This window comes from Pagrus major, chromosome 1, assembly GCF_040436345.1.
Source record: "Pagrus major chromosome 1, Pma_NU_1.0".
Classification (NCBI taxonomy): Eukaryota; Metazoa; Chordata; class Actinopteri; order Spariformes; family Sparidae; genus Pagrus; species Pagrus major.
The window spans coordinates 1,432,411-1,454,308 of NC_133215.1; the positions used below are offsets into that span (position 1 = coordinate 1,432,411).

The window sequence follows — 21,898 nt, forward strand, 5'->3', positions numbered from 1 at the left end:
GAGCTGAGAGAGTGAGTGCTGTAGCACCACGCTGACCCGACACACACACACACACACACACACACACACACACACACACCCCTCCATGCTGCCCCCCCCCCAGTTGTACAAACTCAGACACATAGTTAAATGTAGTAGACATGTTTAGCTTACGTTAGTTGGCTTTACCCAAAATCATCAGTTCACATAAATTCTTTCTTTCAGGAGTCTAAGTTGAACAAACACAACATGAATTAAAAATAATCTATAAACAATCATCTTAATCTGAACCATCAAGTTCCTCTGAAGAGTCAATACGATCCTTCAACTTGCTGACAGTTACTGTGTTCTGGTGTTTGACAGAAATAAAACCAACTTTTACATATTTTCATTGATATTGAATTGTATTAAAGACACACATCAAGTTTCAGTCATATATGTTTCCTTCACACGATGAAAAAGAGTTTTTACTGTCATGTCACGATGCATGCTGGGAAGTCTGCTAATGATCTGCAGATCAGGCTCCTCCCCTCCCTTACATGAACATCACTGCACTGCATATTTCATCTGATTGGTGCAAACAACTGACTTGATTCTGCAACATGAAAGAATAACGAGCGCTCAGAAGTTGAACTTAAACTAAATCTGGGTGTCTGACTGTCTTCATGGATGTGACTGTAGGTTAATGTGGCAAACAGAGGCAGGGAAGGATAATCTGGTGCGTGCAGCCATGTCACTGTGTTGAACTGTTGATCATGGACATGAAGGTTCGATTTATACATTGAAATCAACAGATTTAGAAATACTGACGTCAGTAGAGCGAATCCCCCGAACACAACCCTGCTGTGTAGTTACAGTCAGATTATATTAAACTGTAATCTCCTGCATTAAAGTTCTGCCGGGTGTGTAACTTTGGTGCTGAATGCTAAATCCACCATCAGAATCATCCTTTGAGGTGAAATATGTAAGTTTGAGTTCAAAACATTAAAAGAAATATTAAAATGGTCAACAGGATGTGAAGAAGTTTTGACCTCATGTGTTTTTTTGTTGAAGAGATATCTACTGAAGTTAGCTGCTAATCAACTAGCCACGGGCCTGAAAACCTCTCTCTCACACCCCTGGAAGTCCAGCTAACTGCACGGCTAACCGAGCTAACAAGCTAACATAAGCTACAGACATGGGTGTATACAAAATATACAGCTAGCAACAGTTAGCAGTGACTCTGGCATCATGCTGCCCTCTATTTGTTGGGAGAATGAATTCTTACGTATTGCACCTTTAAAAGCACAGTAATGTGTCAAATGTGGGTTGTAAACCCGACTTCATGTCATTAAACCACCAACAACTACGTTAAATATTAAGAAAGATCAGGATCATGGTGTTAGTGACAGTATTGGGTCTGGAGAAGGAGTCGTTCTGTCCTGTGAGCAGGTGGATGGAGAAACATTGTGAAGTGGTTCTGGATGCTGGAGGACCGAGTGTCGACCGCTTCTGTCATTCATTAACCTCCTTGTTGTGAAAAAGCTTCGACACGTCAGCGCAGCCTCCGTGTTCGTGTGTCCTTCTTATCAGGCAGCCGCCGGCGTTCCCACCTTCAGATGTCTGGTAGTGATGTTTTTCTTTTTCTTTTTCAGAAACAGCACCTGACGCCTTCCCACCGACACGAACACAACGTGTCACTGCAGCCAACGGTACCAGCTCCTGTGAGTCAGTGGTGATCATAGAAAACATGATGACAGTCACATTTATTCACTCAGGGACAAAATATTATTTAGTTCAGGATACTGAGTCCTCGAGACTTTATTTATTCATCAGTGATTCTTCTTCACTGTCATGAACTCGATCTGCTGACGACAGCCACTGAATGTGACTGAAAGCTCCGACAGGATGCCAGTAAGACGACCTTGAGTCAACAACTGTTTTTGTCAAACTGTCCAAAGTCAAGAATGAAGCCCAACATGTCTTCGTGAGCTTTGAAGACGTTTATCAACAGATTTTTGCTCTCACCACATTGTGTATGAACAACACGCCATCGTCTGCATCTATTCATTTCATTCATTGTTCCACTGTGCTGTCGTGTTGCTATGGATACAGAAGTAAAGGATTTGATTGGCTACTTCTTCCACCGCTGTGATGAAGTCAGTCTGAGCTTCAGTCTGAAGGAGCTGAACACTGGATACATGAAAACAGCTCCTCCTGGTGGCTGATAGCAGCACTGCAGCTTTCTGGGCACAAAAACACCTCAACAACAAACAGGTGCAGAAAGTCCTCCTCAATAATCAGCTTCATTAGAGCACTGATCAGCTGATGATCAGGACATTAATAGAAGCTGCTGATCAATGAATCCACAGAGAAGAAGAAGAAGAAGAGCAGCAGAAACATACTGAACTCATGAGATAACTGCTCCACATGAACACATCACATATATTCTGACTACTGTGACTTTATCACCACACGACTACATGAGCGCTGCACTGAAGGCTGCGATACCTTCAGGGGCTGTTGGTCAGTGTTGTGTGCAGTCTGATGACGGCTCAGTTTATAGCGACTTAAAGACTGAAAATACTCTTTAATCCTGACACTCACTACTGATCATGTGCAGTTGTGTTGGTATTATCAATATTATAGCTTATTAATCATTCTGGTATTGATGAGCAGCGGATGTGTCCACGTCTTAATGGTCAGAGTTAGTGCTTCTTCATGTCTGTCAGAGGTTTTGTGCTGAGTGGTCGAAGAAGGCAGGAACAAATATTCACTAATGGAATGTAACTAATTACATCTACTCAAGTACTTTACTGAGATTATTGTACTTTACTTGAGTATTTCTACTTTCTGATGCTTAATACTTCCACTCCTCTACATTTTGGAGGCAAATATTGTACTTTGATAACTTTAGTTACTAGTTACTCTACAGATTACATGCTGCATCAGATCTGATAATCTATAAATTATAATACAGTACATGTATGTATATACTGTACACTGTGTGTCGACAGATTATCAGATCTGATATTCAGCATTTTCTCATTATTGTGTGACCTATGTTCTTTTAAATCTGATTGCCAATAAAATAAATTAATTTAAAAATGTCCTATTTTGGCTCTGATGCAGGATGTAATGTAACGTAATGTAATAAAATGTAACACAATGAAATGTTATTTTTGCAAATATATTAAAAACGAAAAACTGAAATATTTGTAAAAAAGCACATAAAGGACACTCAGACTGTGAGAAACAAGATCCTCTGGTCTGATGAACCCAGACTGAACTGTTTGGCCTCAATTCTAAGCATCATGTCTGGAGGAAACCCGGCACCGCTCATCACCTGCCCAGTACCATCCAGACAGTGAAGCATGGTGGCACAGTGATGCGACTGCTCAGGGTTGAAGAAAAGCTGAATGAGCCAAAAACCCTGGTCCAGAGCGCTCAGGACCTCAGACTGGGCCAAAGGTTCACCTTCCAAGAGGACAATGACCCAAAGCACACAGCTAAGACAACGCAGGAGTGGCTTTGGCACGACTCTGTGAATGTCCCAGAGTGGCCCAGCAAGAACCCTGACTTGAACCCAATCAAACATCTCTGGAGAGACGTGGAAATGACTGTCCACCAACGGTCCCTGTCCAACCTGACAGAGCTTGAGAGGATCTGCAGAGAAGAACGGCAGAAAATCCCCAAATCCAGGTGTGCAAAGCTTGTCGGGTCATACCCAAGAAGACTGGATGCTGTAATCGCTTCAACCAAGTACTGAGTAAAGGGTCTGAAGACTGATTTCAATGTGATGTTTCCGTTCTTTCTTTTTAATACATTTGCAAAAATGTCTAAAATCCTGTTTCTGCTTCGTCATCACGGTGTATCGAGTGTAGACTGATGAGGAAAAAAAATAATTTAAATGATTTTAGCATAAGGCTGCAACATAACAAAATGTGAACAACAAAGTGAAGGGGTCTGAATACTTTCTGAATGCACTGAAAATATATGTATCAGTGATGTGAAGCACTGCGGCCCAAAAACACGTTTCCCCATAAGTTAACATTGTGGAAGAAATGTCTGTACATCACAACTCAGAGACATGACTCGCTTACTGTCAGAATGTCCATTCAGTCCAATAACATTTGTAAAGTCTAGAAGAGCTGCATAATTAAATTATTTTACCTCTATTCAAGTTAGCCGGGCGCTAAACCAGAAGTTAGCTGGCTCGGTCAGCAGAAGTCTCCAGTGCGCTCGCTCTCTGGACCGCACAACACGGAAGATCTGAGTAGTTTCATATCCAGGAAGTCGAGTGTTTTGGTTTCATGCAGCACTGAGCAGCTTTCATATGAATGAACAGGGCTCCACCTCCAACTCTGTGTCCAGGTTTAATGTAACGTCTTTGGTTATATTCCTGTCATTTTGTTTTATTTTGTTTAGGTATTTCCTGCCTGAATGGAAGCATTTTATTTTGAAAGGGAGTTTGTCTCGAGTGATAACCGGAACTTGACAAACTTATTTCTGGTGATCCATTTTCTGTCTGATCTAAATGATCTTCTCTCCTGTGGTCATGAGCTGACAGCTGGTGGTAAAAAACACTTTTGCAGGATAATCTTTCAATGAAGTTCCTTCATTTTTTTTCCATCTGTAAAAACATAAATATGTGAAACCAAGTTAATTTTTATTTTCCATCACAAAAAAAACTTAGACAGATTTTCAAGACAGAACTTCTACTTCCTCTTTAAAGACGTCCTGACAGGAAAGCAGCGTCACTTCTCTCCGTCTCTTACTTTCACTTTCTGTCTCTGTGACACACAGATGATTTCTGCCTCAACAAAAAGGTAAATGTGTGTTTTTAACGTGACCTCTTCATGTGTGATTTGTGTGTCTTCTCCTGTAAAGACTCGTGTTATCAGACTGTGTGTGTCTTCATTAGTTTGACACAATCACCGCAGTGAAACCTGTTGAAATGTGTGAGAGGTGTCGAGCTCGTTGGTCGACAGGATCAACCGCTCGGCGCAAAGTCTTTTCTAAAGTCAGCATTTATGACAGGACACACAAAGATCCATGAAACATGACAATAAGAAGACAAACTGATGTGGAGCTGAATGATTGTGCTCGTGGTTTGTTCTTGTTTTGGTGTTTTTACTGTAAACTAGTTCAGTCCACACGGTCCTTTTTAAAGAGACAGACACTTTTATTTGATACAAACTGAACATTTCCAGTGTTTCAGCTCATCCCAAGTTATTTGTTGTTTAAACTGGGTTATTTTGCGGCTTTTTACTGGCATCATTCAACTCAAATCTTTAAACAGTCTGAAAGGAGCTGAAAATATTACATTCAGTTTTACTGCAGCTGAAAGTGTCAACATGTCTGTCGTGTAGACTGAAGTCAGATTTGGATGTATTTAGTGTTTGTGTGAATCTGGTGTCCAGTCAGACTCTGTATGTTTGTCATGTGACTGAGAGGAATGCTGATAAATCATGTTGTTGTGTTTGTGTGAAGGTGTGGGCTCTGCTATGAATCAGTGTGAGGAGACAGAGGAGGGAGGCCCTCCCTCTAAAACCACTCTGTGTGGGCAACATGACAGCCAGACCAAAGCTCAGAGGTGAGATGAGGATCTCTAACTGTCCATGACTCTTCTCCATGTCACAGCTCAGCACTCAAATCACTCCACCATCATGATTCACACTCAAAGCTCTGTGTGTGTTGTGTTGAAGCCCAGAGCAGCAGAGACCAGACTCTGCTGGACCTGGACCTGGACCTGGACCTGGACCTGGACCTGGACCTGGACCCAGCTGTGTGTCCACCAAGAGTGACCGGTCCATGAATCACCCATTAGTGTTTAAAGGGAAACGTCCTTCAGAGACTCAGTAAGTCAACATAGTCCCAGCCAGCAGGAACGTTCCTGTAACATTTCATCATGTTCTCTACATGTTCTAACAATGATATTGTTGGAGGAACGTTTCATCTGTAACATTCAGACAACGTTTTACTGATGTTTATCATTTCAAAGAAGTCTCCTGTAATGTTGTCCACCTCCTCTGATCTCATCATGTCACATTTTAAAAAGGGTTGTAGCTTCAGACTGAAGGAATGATCAGCAACATGACACGATTACTAGAACCAGTTTATCTGACTTATAATATGAACTTTGGTTATTGTCCCAAACTGGATCATCAAACTCTGATGGTTTTTCTGGACTTCTTCTCTTTAAATCAACTTTAGATGTTGATACATTTGAACATTAATTTGTGGTTGAAGGTTTGAGAGGTTCATTGGTTTGTCTGTCTGTTTCTATCAGGGTTCAGCAGCAGAGACCAGACTCTCCTGCACCCAGCAGAGTGTCCATGAAGAGTGACCGGTCCATGAATCATCCTATTTTCTTCAAGGATGGAGACCACTCTGCTGAAGAAAGGTAAGAATGTAAACCAGAAGAGTTTGTTGTTCTGCAGCTCTCCTTCTATCAAGTCCTGACATAAAATGATCTGTCAGCTGGTCTCAACTTTCACACTCCACTGATTTAAGAAATCGACAGTTAATACATGAAGCAAGTGATCAAATGAGAGCAAATGATTTTCCTCCAGATTTGATATCAATTGTTCAAATCATTTGTGGACTGAAGATGGTTATCTCTCTCTGGTTCCTCCTGGGACTCAGTACTGGAGGAAGTGTGAATCAGTGCAGGTGGACCATGACAACATATTTTGTTGTTGCCCATAGTTCAAAGTTCAAAGTTCAAAGTCGACTTTATTGTCAAAACTGCAATATGTACAAGACATACAGAGAATTGAAATTGTGTTTCCCTCTATCCAGACAGAAATAAGAAATATAAGAATATAAAATAAAATAGAAATATAGATCTAAAAATAAAAATAAAAATAAAATATGTACAGCTAAGAGACATTCGGGAATATAAAGTCCGGAGATATAAATAGTGTGGAATAGGTATGTCAGTATTGGGATTGGATATAAATATAGATATAAATATGGCAGTTTGATATAAATATGACAGTATAAAATGGTCTAAACTGGTCTATGACAATGAAATTGTAAACATTCCTACACAGTGCAAATAGATTTTAAAGTGTTTTTGAGTTGTAAAAGTGGCTGGTGCCATGGGGGCAGGGTCAACAATGTCCATAGTTAGTGGGGGCAGCGGGCGGAGAAGGAAGGGGGGTGGGCAGCGCTGGGAGGGAGTTCAGCATCCTGATGGCCTGGTGAATGAAACTGTCTCTCAGTCTGCTGGTTCTCGCTCGGAGGCTCCTCATCCTCCTCCCGGAAGGCAGGAGACTGAAGAGTTGGTGGTTGGGGTGGGTGGGGTCGCCCGCAAGGCTGAGTGCTTTGCGGGCCAGACGTGTGCTGTAAATGTCCTGGAGGGAGGGGAGGGAGGCACCAATGATCCTCTCAGCTGCTCTCACTATGCGCTGCAGGGTCTTCTTGCAGGATGCAGTGCAGCTGCCGTACCACACAGTGATGCAGCTGGTCAGGATGCTCTCGGTGGTTCCACGGTAGAAGGTTGTCATGATGTGGACTGGTGCTCTGGCTCTTCTCAGTCTGCGGAGGAAGTAGAGGCGCTGCTGAGCTTTCCTGGCCAGTGATGCGGTGTTCCTGCTCCAGGAGAGGTCCTCAGAGAGGTGCACACCCAGGAACCTGGTGCTGCTCACTCTCTCCACAGCAGCTCCATTGATAGTCAGTGGAGGGTGCTGGGTGGAGGCTCTCCGGAAGTCGACAAAAATCTCCTTCGTCTTCTCCACGTTCAGAGAGAGATTGTTGTCTCTGCACCACTTGGCCAGTTGGCTCACCTCATCCCTGTAGTTTGACTCATTGTTGTTGTTGATGAGCCCCACCACAGTCGTGTCATCCGCAAACTTGACAAAGAGGTTGGTGTTGTGTGTTGGTGTGCAGTCATGGGTCAGCAGGGTGAACAGTAAGGGGCTGAGCACGCATCCTTGGGGAGCCCCTGTGTTCAGCACGATGGTGTTGGATGCGCTGCTGCCGACCCGGACTGCCTGTGGTCTTCCTGTCAGGAAGTCCAGCAACCAGTTACGGAGTGAGGTGTTTAGTCCTAAACAGTCCAGTTTCTGTATCAGCTGCTGGGGGATGATTGTGTTAAAAGCTGAACTGAAATCCAAGAACAACATCCTCACATATGAGTCCTTAGAGTCCAGGTGGGTGAGAGCTGAGTGGAGGGCGGTGGAGATTGCATCATCAGTGGACCGGTTGGCCCGATATGCAAACTGGTACGGGTCCAGGGAGGGAGGTAGGATGGATTTGATGTGCTGCATGACTAACCGCTCGAAGCACTTCATGATGATGGGGGTCAGTGCCACGGGGCGGTAGTCGTTGAAGCACGATGGGGAGGTCTTCTTTGGAACCGGGATGATGGTGGTGTTCTTGAAGCAGGTGGGGACAACAGCTTGGCTCAGGGAGGTGTTGAAGATGTCTGTGAGGACATCTGTGAGCTCCTCTGCACAGTCCTTCAGCACACGACCAGGAATGTTGTCTGGTCCTGCAGCTTTGCGAGCGTTGATCCTGGAGAGGGATCTCCTCACGCTGGCTGGAGACAGGGACAGCACCTGGTCATCTGGAGGGGGTGTTGTCTTCTGTGCAGGTGTGGTGTTGTCGGCTTCAAACCATCCAAAGAAGTGGTTCAGATCGTTCAGCAGAGTGATGTTGTTGTCACAGGTCTGTGGTCGAGGTTTGTAGTCCGTGATGGTCTGTAACCCCTGCCACAGGCTCCTTGTGTCTCTGCTGTCGGTGAAGTGGTGGGTTATCCTGTTGCTGTACTGCCTCTTTGCAAGTCTGATGCCACAGGACAGGTTGGCTCTTGCTGATCTCAGACCAGCCTCATCACCTGCTCTGAAAGCAGCGTTCCGGGCTTTCAGTAACCGATGGACTTCCCCCGTCAGCCATGGTTTCTGATTGGCCCGTACTGTGATGGTCTTGGTGTCCGTGACATCATCAATGCATTTGCTGATGTAGGCAGTAACAGTGTCTGAGTACTCCTGTATGTTGATGTGGTGGTTGTAGGTGGCTGCCTGCTTGAACATGTCCCAGTCTGTGGTGTCAAAGCAGTCCTGGAGTGCTGAGGAGGCACCCTCTGGCCACACCCGTACCTGCTTCTGAACCGGTCTGGTGACTTTGACCTTAGGCCTGTATGCTGGCATTAGCATAACAGTGATGTGGTCCGAAGCGCCGAGATGGGGGAGGGGTGAGGCCTTGTATGCTCCTCTCAATGTTGTGTAAACCTGGTCCAGTGTGTTGTTTCCCCTTGTTGCAAAGTCAATGTGTTGGTACACATTAGGAAACACTGTTTTGAGATTTGCATGATTGAAATCTCCAGCCACGATGAGAAGTCCCTCTGGATGGGCAGTCTGCTGTTCACTGATGGAGCTGTACAGTTCACTCAGTGCCTTGTCTCTATCATTGTTGTTACAGCTGGGAGGGATGTAGACTGCGACCAGCAGGATGGCAGAAAACTCCCTCGGTAGATAGAAAGGCCGGCACTTGATGATCATAATAGATCATAGATTCAGTCTGTTGGGAGGAAGTTGGATGGTTAATGTCCAGAGTCCTGGGCTTTAGTATTAATGTTTGATGGTTCATGACAACTGCACTAGTGTAGCCTTTCATTGTGACCAGTCTCAGGAACAGCTGTGCAGTAATCATGCTGTTTAATCAGAGTCTGATATACCACAGCTGTCAGGTGGATAGATTGACAAAGGAGAAGTGCTCACTAACACAGTTTTAACTCATTTGTGCTCAAAAAGTGAGAAACAATTATTTTGTGTTCACAGAAGAACTCTTCAGTCTTTATTACTATATTACACCATGTTATAGGCAGGAAGGTAAATAACAGGGTAGACGACTAGAAACTCAACTAAAGGCGTCATCATTAAAACCAGAAAACTGTTTCACCTAATCCATCAAATGGCCCCAGAAGCAGACAGATGATGTAAAATGTGAAGCTGTTGATGGTTGAAATCATCGTACTTTATGTTCTAACTGCAGAGTTCAGCAGGTTCTCAGTGGTCAGTCTGTCCAGCAGCATCCAACAGACCTGGACTCCATATTTAAGGTGTGTAAATGTCCAACAACAACTTTACTTCAGCTGCAAATGAAATGAAATGTCTCATTTTACATTTGAAGTTTTACTCTTTTGCAGCATCTTGAGGAGAACGTTGTCACCTTTGTGAAGAACGAGTTGAAGAAGTTCCAGAAGGTTCTGAGTCCAGATTACCCAGAATGCTCAGAGAGGCAGAGTGAGGATGAGGAGGTGCTGGACGGTGAGGAGGAGGAGCAGAGGAGGAGCAGCAGAGAGGCATTTCTGAAGATCACACTGAACTTCCTGAGGAGAATGAAGCAGGAGGAGCTGGCTGACTGTCTGCAGAGCAGTAAGAGGATTTTCCTCAATAAACTGTTTTCTTCTTCACACTAACATCCACTCACTGATGTGTTGTGTTTCATTCAGGAACTGTTGCTGCAGTTTGTGGACGTCAACTCAAATCTGACCTTCAGAAGAAGTTCCAGTGTGTGTTTGAGGGGATCGCTAAAGCAGGAAACCCAACCCTTCTGAATCAGATCTACACAGAGCTCTACATCACAGAGGGAGGGACTGCAGAGTTCAATGATGAACATGAGGTCAGACAGATTGAAACAGCATCCAGGAAACCAGACAGACCAGAAACAACAATCAGACAAGAAGACGTCTTTAAAGCCTCACCTGGAAGAGACGAACCAATCAGAAGAGTGATGACACAGGGAGTGGCTGGCATCGGGAAAACAGTCTTAACACAGAAGTTCACTCTGGACTGGGCTGAAGACAAAGCCAACCAGGACATACAGTTCACATTTCCATTCACTTTCAGAGAGCTGAATGTGCTGAAAGAGAAAAAGTTCAGCTTGGTGGAGCTTGTTCATCACTTCTTCACTGAAACCAAAGAAATCTGCAGCTTTGAAGAGTTCCAGGTTGTGTTCATCTTTGACGGTCTGGATGAGTGTCGACTTCCTCTGGACTTCCACAACACTGAGATCCTGACTGATGTTACAGAGTCCACCTCAGTGGATGTTCTGCTGACAAACCTCATCAGGGGGAAACTGCTTCCCTCTGCTCGCCTCTGGATAACCACACGACCTGCAGCAGCCAATCAGATCCCTCCTGAGTGTGTTGACATGGTGACAGAGGTCAGAGGGTTCACTGACCCACAGAAGGAGGAGTACTTCAGGAAGAGATTCAGAGATGAGGAGCAGGCCAGCAGAATCATCTCCCACATCAAGACATCACGAAGCCTCCACATCATGTGCCACATCCCAGTCTTCTGCTGGATCACTGCTACAGTTCTGGAGGATGTGTTGAAGACCAGAGAGGGAAGAGAGCTGCCCAAGACCCTGACTGAGATGTACATCCACTTCCTGGTGGTTCAGTCCAAAGTGAAGAAGGTCAAGTATGATGGAGGAGCTGAGACAGATCCACACTGGACTCCAGAGAGCAGGAAGATGATTAAGTCTCTGGGAAAACTGGCTTTTGAGCAGCTGCAGAAAGGAAACCTGATCTTCTATGAATCAGACCTGACAGAGTGTGGCATCGATATCAGAGCAGCCTCAGTGTACTCAGGAGTGTTCACACAGATTTTTAAAGAGGAGAGTGGACTGTACCAGGACAAGGTCTTCTGCTTCGTCCATCTGAGTGTTCAGGAGTTTCTGGCTGCTCTTCATGTCCATCTGATGTTCATCAACTCTGGAGTCAATCTGCTGGCAGAAGGTAAACAAACCTCCCGGTGGTCTAAACTATTCAGAGACAAACCTGAACCAACACATCTCTACCAGAGTGCTGTGGACGAGGCCTTACAGAGTCCAAATGGACACCTGGACTTGTTCCTCCGCTTCCTCCTGGGTCTTTCACTGCAGACCAATCAGACTCTCCTACGAGGTCTGATGACACACACAGGAAGTATCTCACAGATCAATCAGGAAACAGTGAAGTACATCAAGAAGAAGTTCAGTGAGAATCTGTCTCCAGAGAGAAGCATCAATCTGTTCCACTGTCTGAATGAACTGAATGATGGTTCTCTAGTGGAGGAGATCCAACAGTACCTGAGATCAGGACGTCTCTCCACAGATAAACTGTCTCCTGCTCAGTGGTCAGCTCTGGTCTTCATCTTACTGTCATCAGAAGAAGATCTGGACGTGTTTGACCTGAAGAAATACTGTGCTTCAGAGGAGGCTCTTCTGAGGCTGCTGCCAGTGGTCAAAGCCTCCAACAAAGCTCTGTAAGTGAACTGATACTGTATCACACATGTAGGGTTTTTCTCCACTAATGAATCTCCTAATATCAAATATCAGTCAAATAAGAGTCCCAAGATTTAGTCATCAGATTGATCAGTTGATCATGCATATTGTTCCCTTAGTTCCTTTATTTATATTGTATAAGACAGAAACAGTATCAGTGTTTGTCTTTGTCACTAACTCTCCTTCAGGCTGAGTGGCTGTAATCTGTCAGAGAGAAGCTGTGAAGCTCTGTCCTCAGTTCTCAGCTCCCAGTCCTCTAGTCTGAGAGAGCTGGACCTGAGTAACAACGACCTGCAGGATTCAGGAGTGAAGCCGCTGTCTGTTGGACTGAAGAGTCCACACTGTAAACTGGAGACTCTCAGGTCAGGATTCATACCCTATTTAAGAGATAACTCTTTGAATGTTGCTTTACGTGCAGGTTAAAGTCTATTTTAACAGCTCTACTGTGAAGCAAAGCTAGAGGTGGGTTATCAACAATTTTAGATTGTGATTCCACAATCTGCTCTTCAGGTGAACCGTAGAGGTTGTTGTATTTAGTGTCCTCATACTTCCATTTCCAAACTTCACATAACTCCATTGAGTAGCAGATCAGCGATATATGAAAACATCAATAGAGGGATGCAGCCAACATGATGGATATGCTGATTGGAAGAATCCCTTCTCATGGCTCGTGATGATATATTTTTGTAGCTAACTGAAGTTAGCATGGCCCTGGTTCCGTCTGTGGGATTATTGAACTGTATTTTGGATTATTACAGAAAATAATATGTGTTAAACACAAGTTTATGATCCTTCCAGGTTCTGTTTATCAAGATAATCTCCACAGATGAACTCCACTTTGTAATTTTTGAAGCGCAAATTAAATCTCTAGCAGTAAAAAGCTAATGTTAGGCTATAAACAGACGACATCACGGTCACATGACTTAAACGTCACCACCACTAAGCGTCTTACTGTACAATTACTATACCCGTTTTCTATAAACTGGTCAATGTACAAGTTGTAAAGTCAGAGTTAGAATAGTGTGTAACTAAAGTGGGCCTGTAAAGACGGACTAGTGAGTAGATGAGTCTCCGTGTTCGCTGTGAGGATGTTTAATGTCCCCGACAACCTCTGTAGACTCATTTAGACACTTGTTAGCAACCACCGTTTTTAACACATGGAATATCTTTATAATTAAACTGTGGGACATTTAATGATGTATTTTATGTAAGAGAACAAAATGTGCAAATATCTTCAGCCTGTGGTAACCACACACTTTATTTCACACATTTAACTCAAAACACATTCAACAAACTCAGACTTTGAGTCGAGGGGACAGGACGTGCTAACATGCTAACTGATATCTTTGTTTTCGGACTATAAATTACACCACTCTATAGCTAGGACCATGATGGATGAGGAGCTTGTGCCAAACAAGAACTATCTTTAATGAACTATTGTGTTTTAATGGCGTAAATGGAGAAATTCATAAGCTACTTCAACAACAGGGCATTTTAAAATTGATGAATAAGTTCACAATTTAGATTGTGGATCGTGATTGGAATTAAATAGATTGTGATATCATTTTTTAATTAAAGCAACTCTAATCAGTATTTTTACATTAACAATAGTTTAAATGTCAAAGTGACAAACCCACAGAGAATTATCACACAAGTTTGCATTACCCCTCAGCTGTGTGTGTGTGTGTGTGTGTGTTTGTGTGTGTGTGTGTGTGTGTGTGTGTGTGTGTGTGTGTGTGTGTGTGTGTGTGTGTGTGTGTCTCCAGGCTGTCAGGCTGTCTGATCACAGAGGAAGGCTGTACTTCTCTGGCCTCAGCTCTGAGATCCAACCCCTCCCATCTGAGAGAGCTGGACCTGAGCTACAATCATCCAGGAAACTCAGGAGTGAAGCTGCTGTCGGCTGGACTCGAGGATCCAGACTGGAGACTGGACACTCTCAGGTATGAACAGACAACAAGAGCTCTTGACAATCTGTCTGGTCGACCTTTGTCTAAATTAATGTCTGTTCTGTGATTAAAATCAGTCAAAAGTTGACTTATTTTAATTATCAATATTTGTTACAAGTGTTTAAAAATGGACATAGAGGCTTTTTCCATTCAACGTTTTCCTCAAATTATAATGAATTAGACCAGAATATGTGTTGTTACCTAATTTAGATGTGTGATATATGTGAGTGAAACACAAACATCCAGTTTCCATCACTACAAAATGCACTGTGTCCATTTGAATTATGCCCGCCCTGAGTGACCCTGGCTTAAAGGTCAAATGTCTGAGATTTACTGCCACTAGATGTCGCTCTAGAGCAGCAGCATCTTAGAGCAAAACAAATGTACACATCAAGAAAGCATCATCTGAACAAATACTGCTCATGAAACTCAAATCTAATGCCGCTTTTCCACCAAAACTAGCAGGTCAACACAGATTTTCTAAAATGCAGGTCAACCCGCTAAAAATCAGCTAATGACCCCATTCCCACTTCGCGCAGGCAAGGCAGACCATCTGTGATTTTTATTGGCAGTGATACGTTGTACGTCAGTGACGTCATGTTTTACATCACGAATGCGCTGGAAACAGGAAACAACACCAGTTAAACAGAAGAGAAAATAACAACAGACCGCATCCAAAATTTCTTCCTTATTTACGTGCATCACTGGGTGTTGATAACGGCTGGGTCTTACGTTTAGATCAAAGCTGGGCCGAGGTGATATAAACCTGTGTCGACTGCAGAGTCAAGTGGAAAAGGGTTGTAACAGTTACATGAGGCAGTGCTGATCAAATATGAATGAATATTCTGCTGCAGTGTCCTCAAATGTTTTCAGAAATTTAATGCTCATGCAACATTAATAGGGAGTTTTGGGTTAAATTTGGCTGTACATATTCATGTCAAAGTTCTTTGACCCTGACACTGTTCCTCTCAAATGGGACCCTGTACAATTGCTTCATGGTCATGTTGTGCTTTACCAAGATGCGTCTGATAGTGGTAATGCTTACTCGATTTATGTTGTTGAATACTTGCCTATCTGCAAGTATTTGTTGCTGTAGCTGGTGGAGACGGATTGCATTGTTTGCTCTGACTAGGTTCACTATGGCAAGTTCCTGCTGTTGGGTGAACAGGCATTGGCGTCCACCTCCACTAGGTCTTCTAGCCATTCTGTAGAAAAATGCAACCACAAATTGTTATTGTTTGCTTCTTTTTTACAGTACTGTATATGCTGTACTTTACTGTATTTACCATACACAGTACTGAAACATCTCAACACGTTATCACGGTATGTTTCACAAAACTACCACATATATGTATATATATATATCTATATCTATATCTATATATATATATATATATATATATATATACATATATATATATAGTTATATTATGCAACAAGGACTCTGACTGCATCCATGTAGTTATGGACTATTTATCTAAATATGTACCAGTAAATATGAATATCAGAAAATGGATCTGCTCCCTTCCTGTAGCTAATTCAAGACACGGTGCAAGTTAGGAAGGAGATGATGCAAACATTTCCAGAACCAGAACCTGTTGTTCTGTTCGGATGAAGGCTCGCCTACAAAGTCTTTATTTGTTGTGACCAGAAAATCTTTCCAGCTGAGAGCAGCTTTATCTGTAGACACAGTTTCACCCAAATAATCAACAACAGACCTGATCCACACGCCAGAGGCTCAGGTGGATGACTGGACGTAGTTTTCTTGAGCTGACCTTTAATTATTTAGTTGTTGTTTGTGAATATTTGATGTAAAGTCTGAGTGTGTGTATGAAGTGTGTTTTATAAATGCAGCTGTTTTGTCTTCATGGTGATCTGAGTGAAGCTTTATGAAGATCATTGATGAGGAAGCTTCTGAAGGTTCATTCTGACTTTGTTTCTTCCTCCAGGGTGGAACATGGTGGAGAGCAGAGGCTGAAACCTGGTCTGAGGAAGTGTAAGTGTGTGTTCACTTTGACTGATGAAAACAAGGCAGCACATGTTAAAGTAGTTTAAATCTAAAGCTTGTGTATCTGCATTCAACTGTCAGTTTGAAAGAAGATCCAAAAAGATGAGTCATTGTGAAGTTTTGATCTAATTAACAGTCAGTCTGTTAATAAAGCAACAAATAAACCATCAGCTGTGTTAGATGATAAACTGCTGCTGTATTGTGTCTTGTTCTCTCCATCAGATGTCTGTGAACTCACAGTGGACACAAACACAGTGAACAGAGACCTCAAACTGTCTGACAACAACAGGAAGGTGACACATGTGGAAGAGAAGCAGCCATATCCTGATCATCCAGAGAGGTTTGACTTCTGGCCTCAGCTGCTGTGTAGAAATGGTCTGACTGGTCGCTGTTACTGGGAGGTCGAGTGGAGAGGAGGGGTTCATATATCAGTGAGTTACAGAGGAATCAGGAGGAGAGGAATCAGTGATGACTGTTTGTTTGGACGGAATAATCAGTCCTGGAGTCTGAGCTGCTCTGATGATGGTCGTTACTCTGTCTGGCACAATAACAGAGAAACAGTCCTCTCCTCCTGCTCCTCCTCCTCCTCCTCCTCCTCCTCCTCCTCCTCCTCCTCCTCTGTCTCTAACAGAGCAGCAGTGTATGTGGACTGTCCTGCTGGCACTCTGTCCTTCTACAGAGTCTCCTCTGACTCACTGATCCACCTCCACACCTTCAACACCACATTCACTCAACCTCTTTATCCTGGGTTCTGGTTCCGGTCACCTGGTTCCTCAGTGTCTCTGTAGGAGGGACACACACACACACACACACACACACACACACACAGACACACACACACGGACACAGACACACACACACACACACACACACACTCTGTAAATCACAGTAACAGAAATGGGTTAGTTGTGTTGTCTCTTCTTGGTCAATGTGCTGCACATCAGTGGTTTTAAATCTCTTTAAATATGTTTTGAACGTTCAGATTTCAGTTTTCTGAACTTTGTGATCTGATTGTTTTCTCACAACAATCAGCCTGTATATACAATAAAATCAGGCTCCACACACACATGCATATAGATCATCATAATTATGATCTTTGTTCAGACAGCTTTTATTTAGTTGATTTGTGGTTCATCATTGAAGTTTCTCATTTGTCTTCTTTGAGTTATTATCTGTAAATATGTGTATATGAGTGGATAGAGCTGCTGCTGCGTGCAGACGGACCTCCATTACAAAATCTCCCTGTAGAGTCGAAGAGCCAAAGACTTTCTGTCAACACTTCATTATCTCACATCATCTGTCAGAATAAACATTTGACTTTCTCATTCACGTGTCTCTCCTGATTGAAATAACGTCTTTTCACATCACTTTACATTACAGACATCACAGCAGACGAGCTGCATGGAGACACCTGATGTTTAAATCATCTCCAGCTGCTTCAGTTGTTCAGCAGAACGCTGCAACTCTGTTTTACTGTGAAGCTCCAGAAATGTTCTGTGGACTACGACACTTCACCTGACTTTATATCATCAGGAGGAGACGATGACTGAGCCTGACTTTATATCATCAGGAGGAGATGATGGCTGAGCCTGACTTTATATCATCAGGAGGAGACGATGACTGAGCCTGACTTTATATCATCAGGAGGAGACGATGACTGAGCCTGACTTTATATCATCAGGAGGAGACGATGACTGAGCCTGACTTTATGTCATCAGGAGGAGACGATGACTGAGCCTGACTTTATATCATCAGGAGGAGATGATGACTGAGCCTGACTTTCATCAACATGGAGGGAGGAGATGTAACTGGATTGTATTTTCTGGGTGAACTGCTCCTTTAAACTGTTTTGTTGTCACATCTACATTTTCAGTCAAAATCTTTTTTCTTTGGTCACGTTGGCTTCTCTCATTGTCAGAGACGACTTTGCTGATGCATTAAAACAGTTATTGGTTCATTTTGTTCAATCATCTGTTGTTTTGGTGTTGTAAAACATTTTGTCGTGGTTTTCATTTTTGAAGGATTTTTCGTTCTTTTGTCACTTTTTAGCTGCAGAAGTCAAATATTTTCAGTCAGAGTCTTAAAACATATTGGACACGTTAGTCTGTCTCATGAAATCATTGTTGTGTCAGCAGCATGAACAGGAGAGAAACAGGAATATTTGCTGTGTGACTCGTGCTGCTGTCTCCCTACATCAGCCACATTACATGAATCATTTCTGCCCTTTACATTGAAGCCAAACATCTCACAAGCTGAACACATGTTCTCCAGGGTTAATGTCTCAGTATGACACGACCATTACATCTGATTTAAACACACAACTTCAGTGACTCTGTGAACACGTGCTGCTGCTTTCAGACGCACACACACACACACACACACACACACACACACACACACACACACCTGTAATATCAACATGATGTTTCAAAATAAAAGTTCTTACCTCGGGGATAAAGAGACACACGTGCAGGCAGCCGAGCTGAGAGAGTGAGTGCTGTAGCACCACGCTGACCCGACACACACACACACACACACACACACACACACACACACACACCCCTCCATGCTGCCCCCCCCCCAGTTGTACAAACTCAGACACATAGTTAAATGTAGTAGACATGTTTAGCTTACGTTAGTTGGCTTTACCCAAAATCATCAGTTCACATAAATTCTTTCTTTCAGGAGTCTAAGTTGAACAAACACAACATGAATTAAAAATAATCTATAAACAATCATCTTAATCTGAACCATCAAGTTCCTCTGAAGAGTCAATACGATCCTTCAACTTGCTGACAGTTACTGTGTTCTGGTGTTTGACAGAAATAAAACCAACTTTTACATATTTTCATTGATATTGAATTGTATTAAAGACACACATCAAGTTTCAGTCATATATGTTTCCTTCACACACTGAAAAAGAGTTTTTACTCTCATGTAACGATGCATGCTGGGAAGTCTGCTAATGATCTGCAGATCAGGCCCCTCCCCTCCCTTACATGAACATCACTGCACTGCATATTTCATGTGATTGGTGCAAACAACTGACTTGATTCTGCAACATGAAAGAATAACGAGCGCTCAGAAGTTGAACTTAAACTAAATCTGGGTGTCTGACTGTCTTCATGGATGTGACTGTAGGTTAATGTGGCAAACAGAGGCAGGGAAGGATAATCTGGTGCATGCAGCCATGTCACTGTGTTGAACTGTTGATCATGGACATGAAGGTTTGATTTATACATTGAAATCAACAGAAACACGAGAAAGAACAGGATGTTAGAAATACTGACGTCAGTAGAGCGAATCCCCCGAACACAACCCTGCTGTGTAGTTACAGTCAGATGTTATTAAACTTTAATCTCCTGCATTAAAGTTCTGCCGGGTGTGTAACTTTGGTGCTGAATGCTAAATCCACCATCAGAATCATCCTTTAAGGTGAAATATGTAAGTTTGAGTTCAAAACATTAAAAGAAATATTAAAATGGTCAACAGGATGTGAAGAAGTTTTGACCTCGTGTTTTTTTATTGAAGAGATATCTACTGACGTTAGCTGCTAACCAGCTAGCCACGGGCCTGAAAACCTCTCTCTCACACCCCTGGAAGTCCGGCTAACTGCACAGCTAACTGAGCTAACAAGCTAACATAAGCTACAGACATGGGTCTATACAAAATATACAGCTAGCAACAGTTAGCAGTGACTCTGGCATCATGCTGCCCTCTATTTGTTGGGAGAATGAATTCAAGGAGACTAATTCTTACGTATTGCACCTTTAAAAGCACAGTAATGTGTCAAATGTGGGTTGTAAACCAGACTTCATGTCATTAAACCACCAACAACTACCTTAAATATTAAGATCAGGATCATGGTGTTAGTGACAGTATTGGGTCTGGAGAAGGAGTCTTTCTGTCCTGTGAGCAGGTGGATGGAGAAACATTGTGAAGTGGTTCTGGATGCTGGAGGACCGAGTGTCGACCGCTTCTGTCATTCATTAACCTCCTTGTTGTGAAAAAGCTTCGACACGTCAGCGCAGCCTCCGTGTCCGTGTGTCCTTCTTATCAGGCAGCCGCCGGCGTTCCCACCTTCAGATGTCTGGTAGTGATGTTTTTCTTTTTCTTTTTCAGAAACAGCACCTGACGCCTTCCCACCGACACGAACACAACGTGTCACTGCAGCCAACGGTACCAGCTCCTGTGAGTCAGTGGTGATCATAGAAAACATGATGACAGTCACATTTATTCACTCAGGGACAAAATATCATTTAGTTCAGGATACTGAGTCCTCGAGACTTTATTCATTCATCAGTGATTCTTCTTCCCTGTCATGAAAGCTCGATCTGCTGACGACAGCCACTGAATGTGACTGAAAGCGCCGACAGGATGCCAGTAAGACGACCTTGAGTCAACAACTGTTTTTGTCAAACTGTCCAAAGTCAAGAATGAAGCTCAACATGTCTTCGTGAGCTTTGAAGACATTTATCAACAGATTTTTGCTCTCACCACATTGTGTATGAACAACACGCCATCGTCTGCATCTATTCATTTCATTCATTGTTCCACTGTGCTGTCGTGTTGCTATGGATACAGAAGTAAAGGATTTGATTGGCTACTTCTTCCACCGCTGTGATGAAGTCAGTCTGAGCTTCAGTCTGAAGGAGCTGAACACTGGATACATGAAAACAGCTCCTCCTGGTGGCTGATAGCAGCACTGCAGCTTTCTGGGCACAAAAACACCTCAACAACAAACAGGTGCAGAAAGTCCTCCTCAATAATCAGCTCCATTAGAGCACTGATCAGCTGATGATCAGGACATTAATAGAAGCTGCTGATCAATGAATCCACAGAGAAGAAGAAGAGCAGCAGAAACATACTGAACTCATGAGATAACTGCTCCACATGAACACATCACATATATTCTGACTACTGTGACTTTATCACCACACGACTACATGAGCGCTGCACTGAAGGCTGCGATACCTTCAGGGGCTGTTGGTCAGTGTTGTGTGCAGTCTGATGACGGCTCAGTTTATAGCGACTTAAAGACGGGAAATACTCTTTAATCCTGACGCTCACTACTGATCATGTGCAGTTGTGTTGGTATTATCAATATTATAGCTTATTAATCATTCTGGTATTGATGAGCAGCGGATGTGTCCACGTCTTAATGGTCAGAGTTAGTGCTTCTTCGTGTCTGTCAGAGGTTTTGTGCTGAGTGGTCGAAGAAGGCAGGAACAAATATTCACTAATGGAATGTAACTAACTACATCTACTCAAGTACTTTACTGAGATTATTGTACTTTACTTTCTGATGCTTAATACTTCCACTCCTCTACATTTTGGAGGCAAATATTGTACTTTTGATAACTTTAGTTACTAGTTACTCTACAGATTACATGCTGCATCACCGCTCATCACTGGATGCTGCAATCGCTGCCAAAGGTGCTTCATCTAAGTACTGAGTATTTCCTGCCTGAATGGAAGCATTTTATTTGAAAGGGAGTTTTTTCTCGAGTGATAACCAGAACTTGACAAACGGCCGGAGAGCTCCTGTTAGTCTTTATAATGTAGATGTCAGACCAAGACTGATACCTCCAAGGCATACAGGTTCACACACACACACACACACACACACACACACACACACACACACACACACACACACACACACACACACACACACACACACACACACACACACCTCAGGCTCTCA

At 43.1% G+C, this 21,898-nt stretch overlaps 1 protein-coding gene across 2 annotated transcripts; it reads left to right on the plus strand.

The window, feature by feature from the left end:
- The first annotated feature begins 4,717 nt into the window (after positions 1-4,717).
- On the plus strand, positions 4,718-17,516 carry LOC141006777 (protein NLRC3-like). Of its 2 annotated transcripts, XM_073479018.1 has the most exons (11): positions 4,718-4,787; positions 5,452-5,554; positions 5,667-5,819; positions 6,251-6,364; positions 9,961-10,027; positions 10,115-10,343; positions 10,421-12,218; positions 12,426-12,599; positions 14,004-14,177; positions 16,133-16,179; positions 16,414-17,516. In XM_073479018.1, the coding sequence occupies exons 2-11, from the start codon at positions 5,466-5,468 to the stop codon at positions 16,977-16,979; spliced, it is 3,411 nt and encodes a 1,136-aa protein (XP_073335119.1). In that variant the 5' UTR covers positions 4,718-4,787; positions 5,452-5,465; the 3' UTR covers positions 16,980-17,516. The 2 variants fall into 2 exon arrangements, with proteins under 2 accessions (XP_073335119.1, XP_073335111.1); XM_073479010.1 differs by lacking the exon at positions 4,718-4,787 and having other exon boundaries at positions 5,352-5,554.
- Positions 17,517-21,898: the final 4,382 nt, after the last annotated feature.

Bases quoted from the DNA above. Each gene is read 5' to 3' on its own strand.
- LOC141006777 (XM_073479010.1), top strand. From the start codon at position 5,430: ATGTTGTTGTGTTTGTGTGAAGGTGTGGGCTCTGCTATGAATCAGTGT. The intron at 12,219-12,425 runs GTAAGTGAACTG...ACTCTCCTTCAG, and splicing joins AAAGCCTCCAACAAAGCTCT to GCTGAGTGGCTGTAATCTGT. The intron at 14,178-16,132 runs GTATGAACAGAC...TTCTTCCTCCAG, and splicing joins TGGAGACTGGACACTCTCAG to GGTGGAACATGGTGGAGAGC.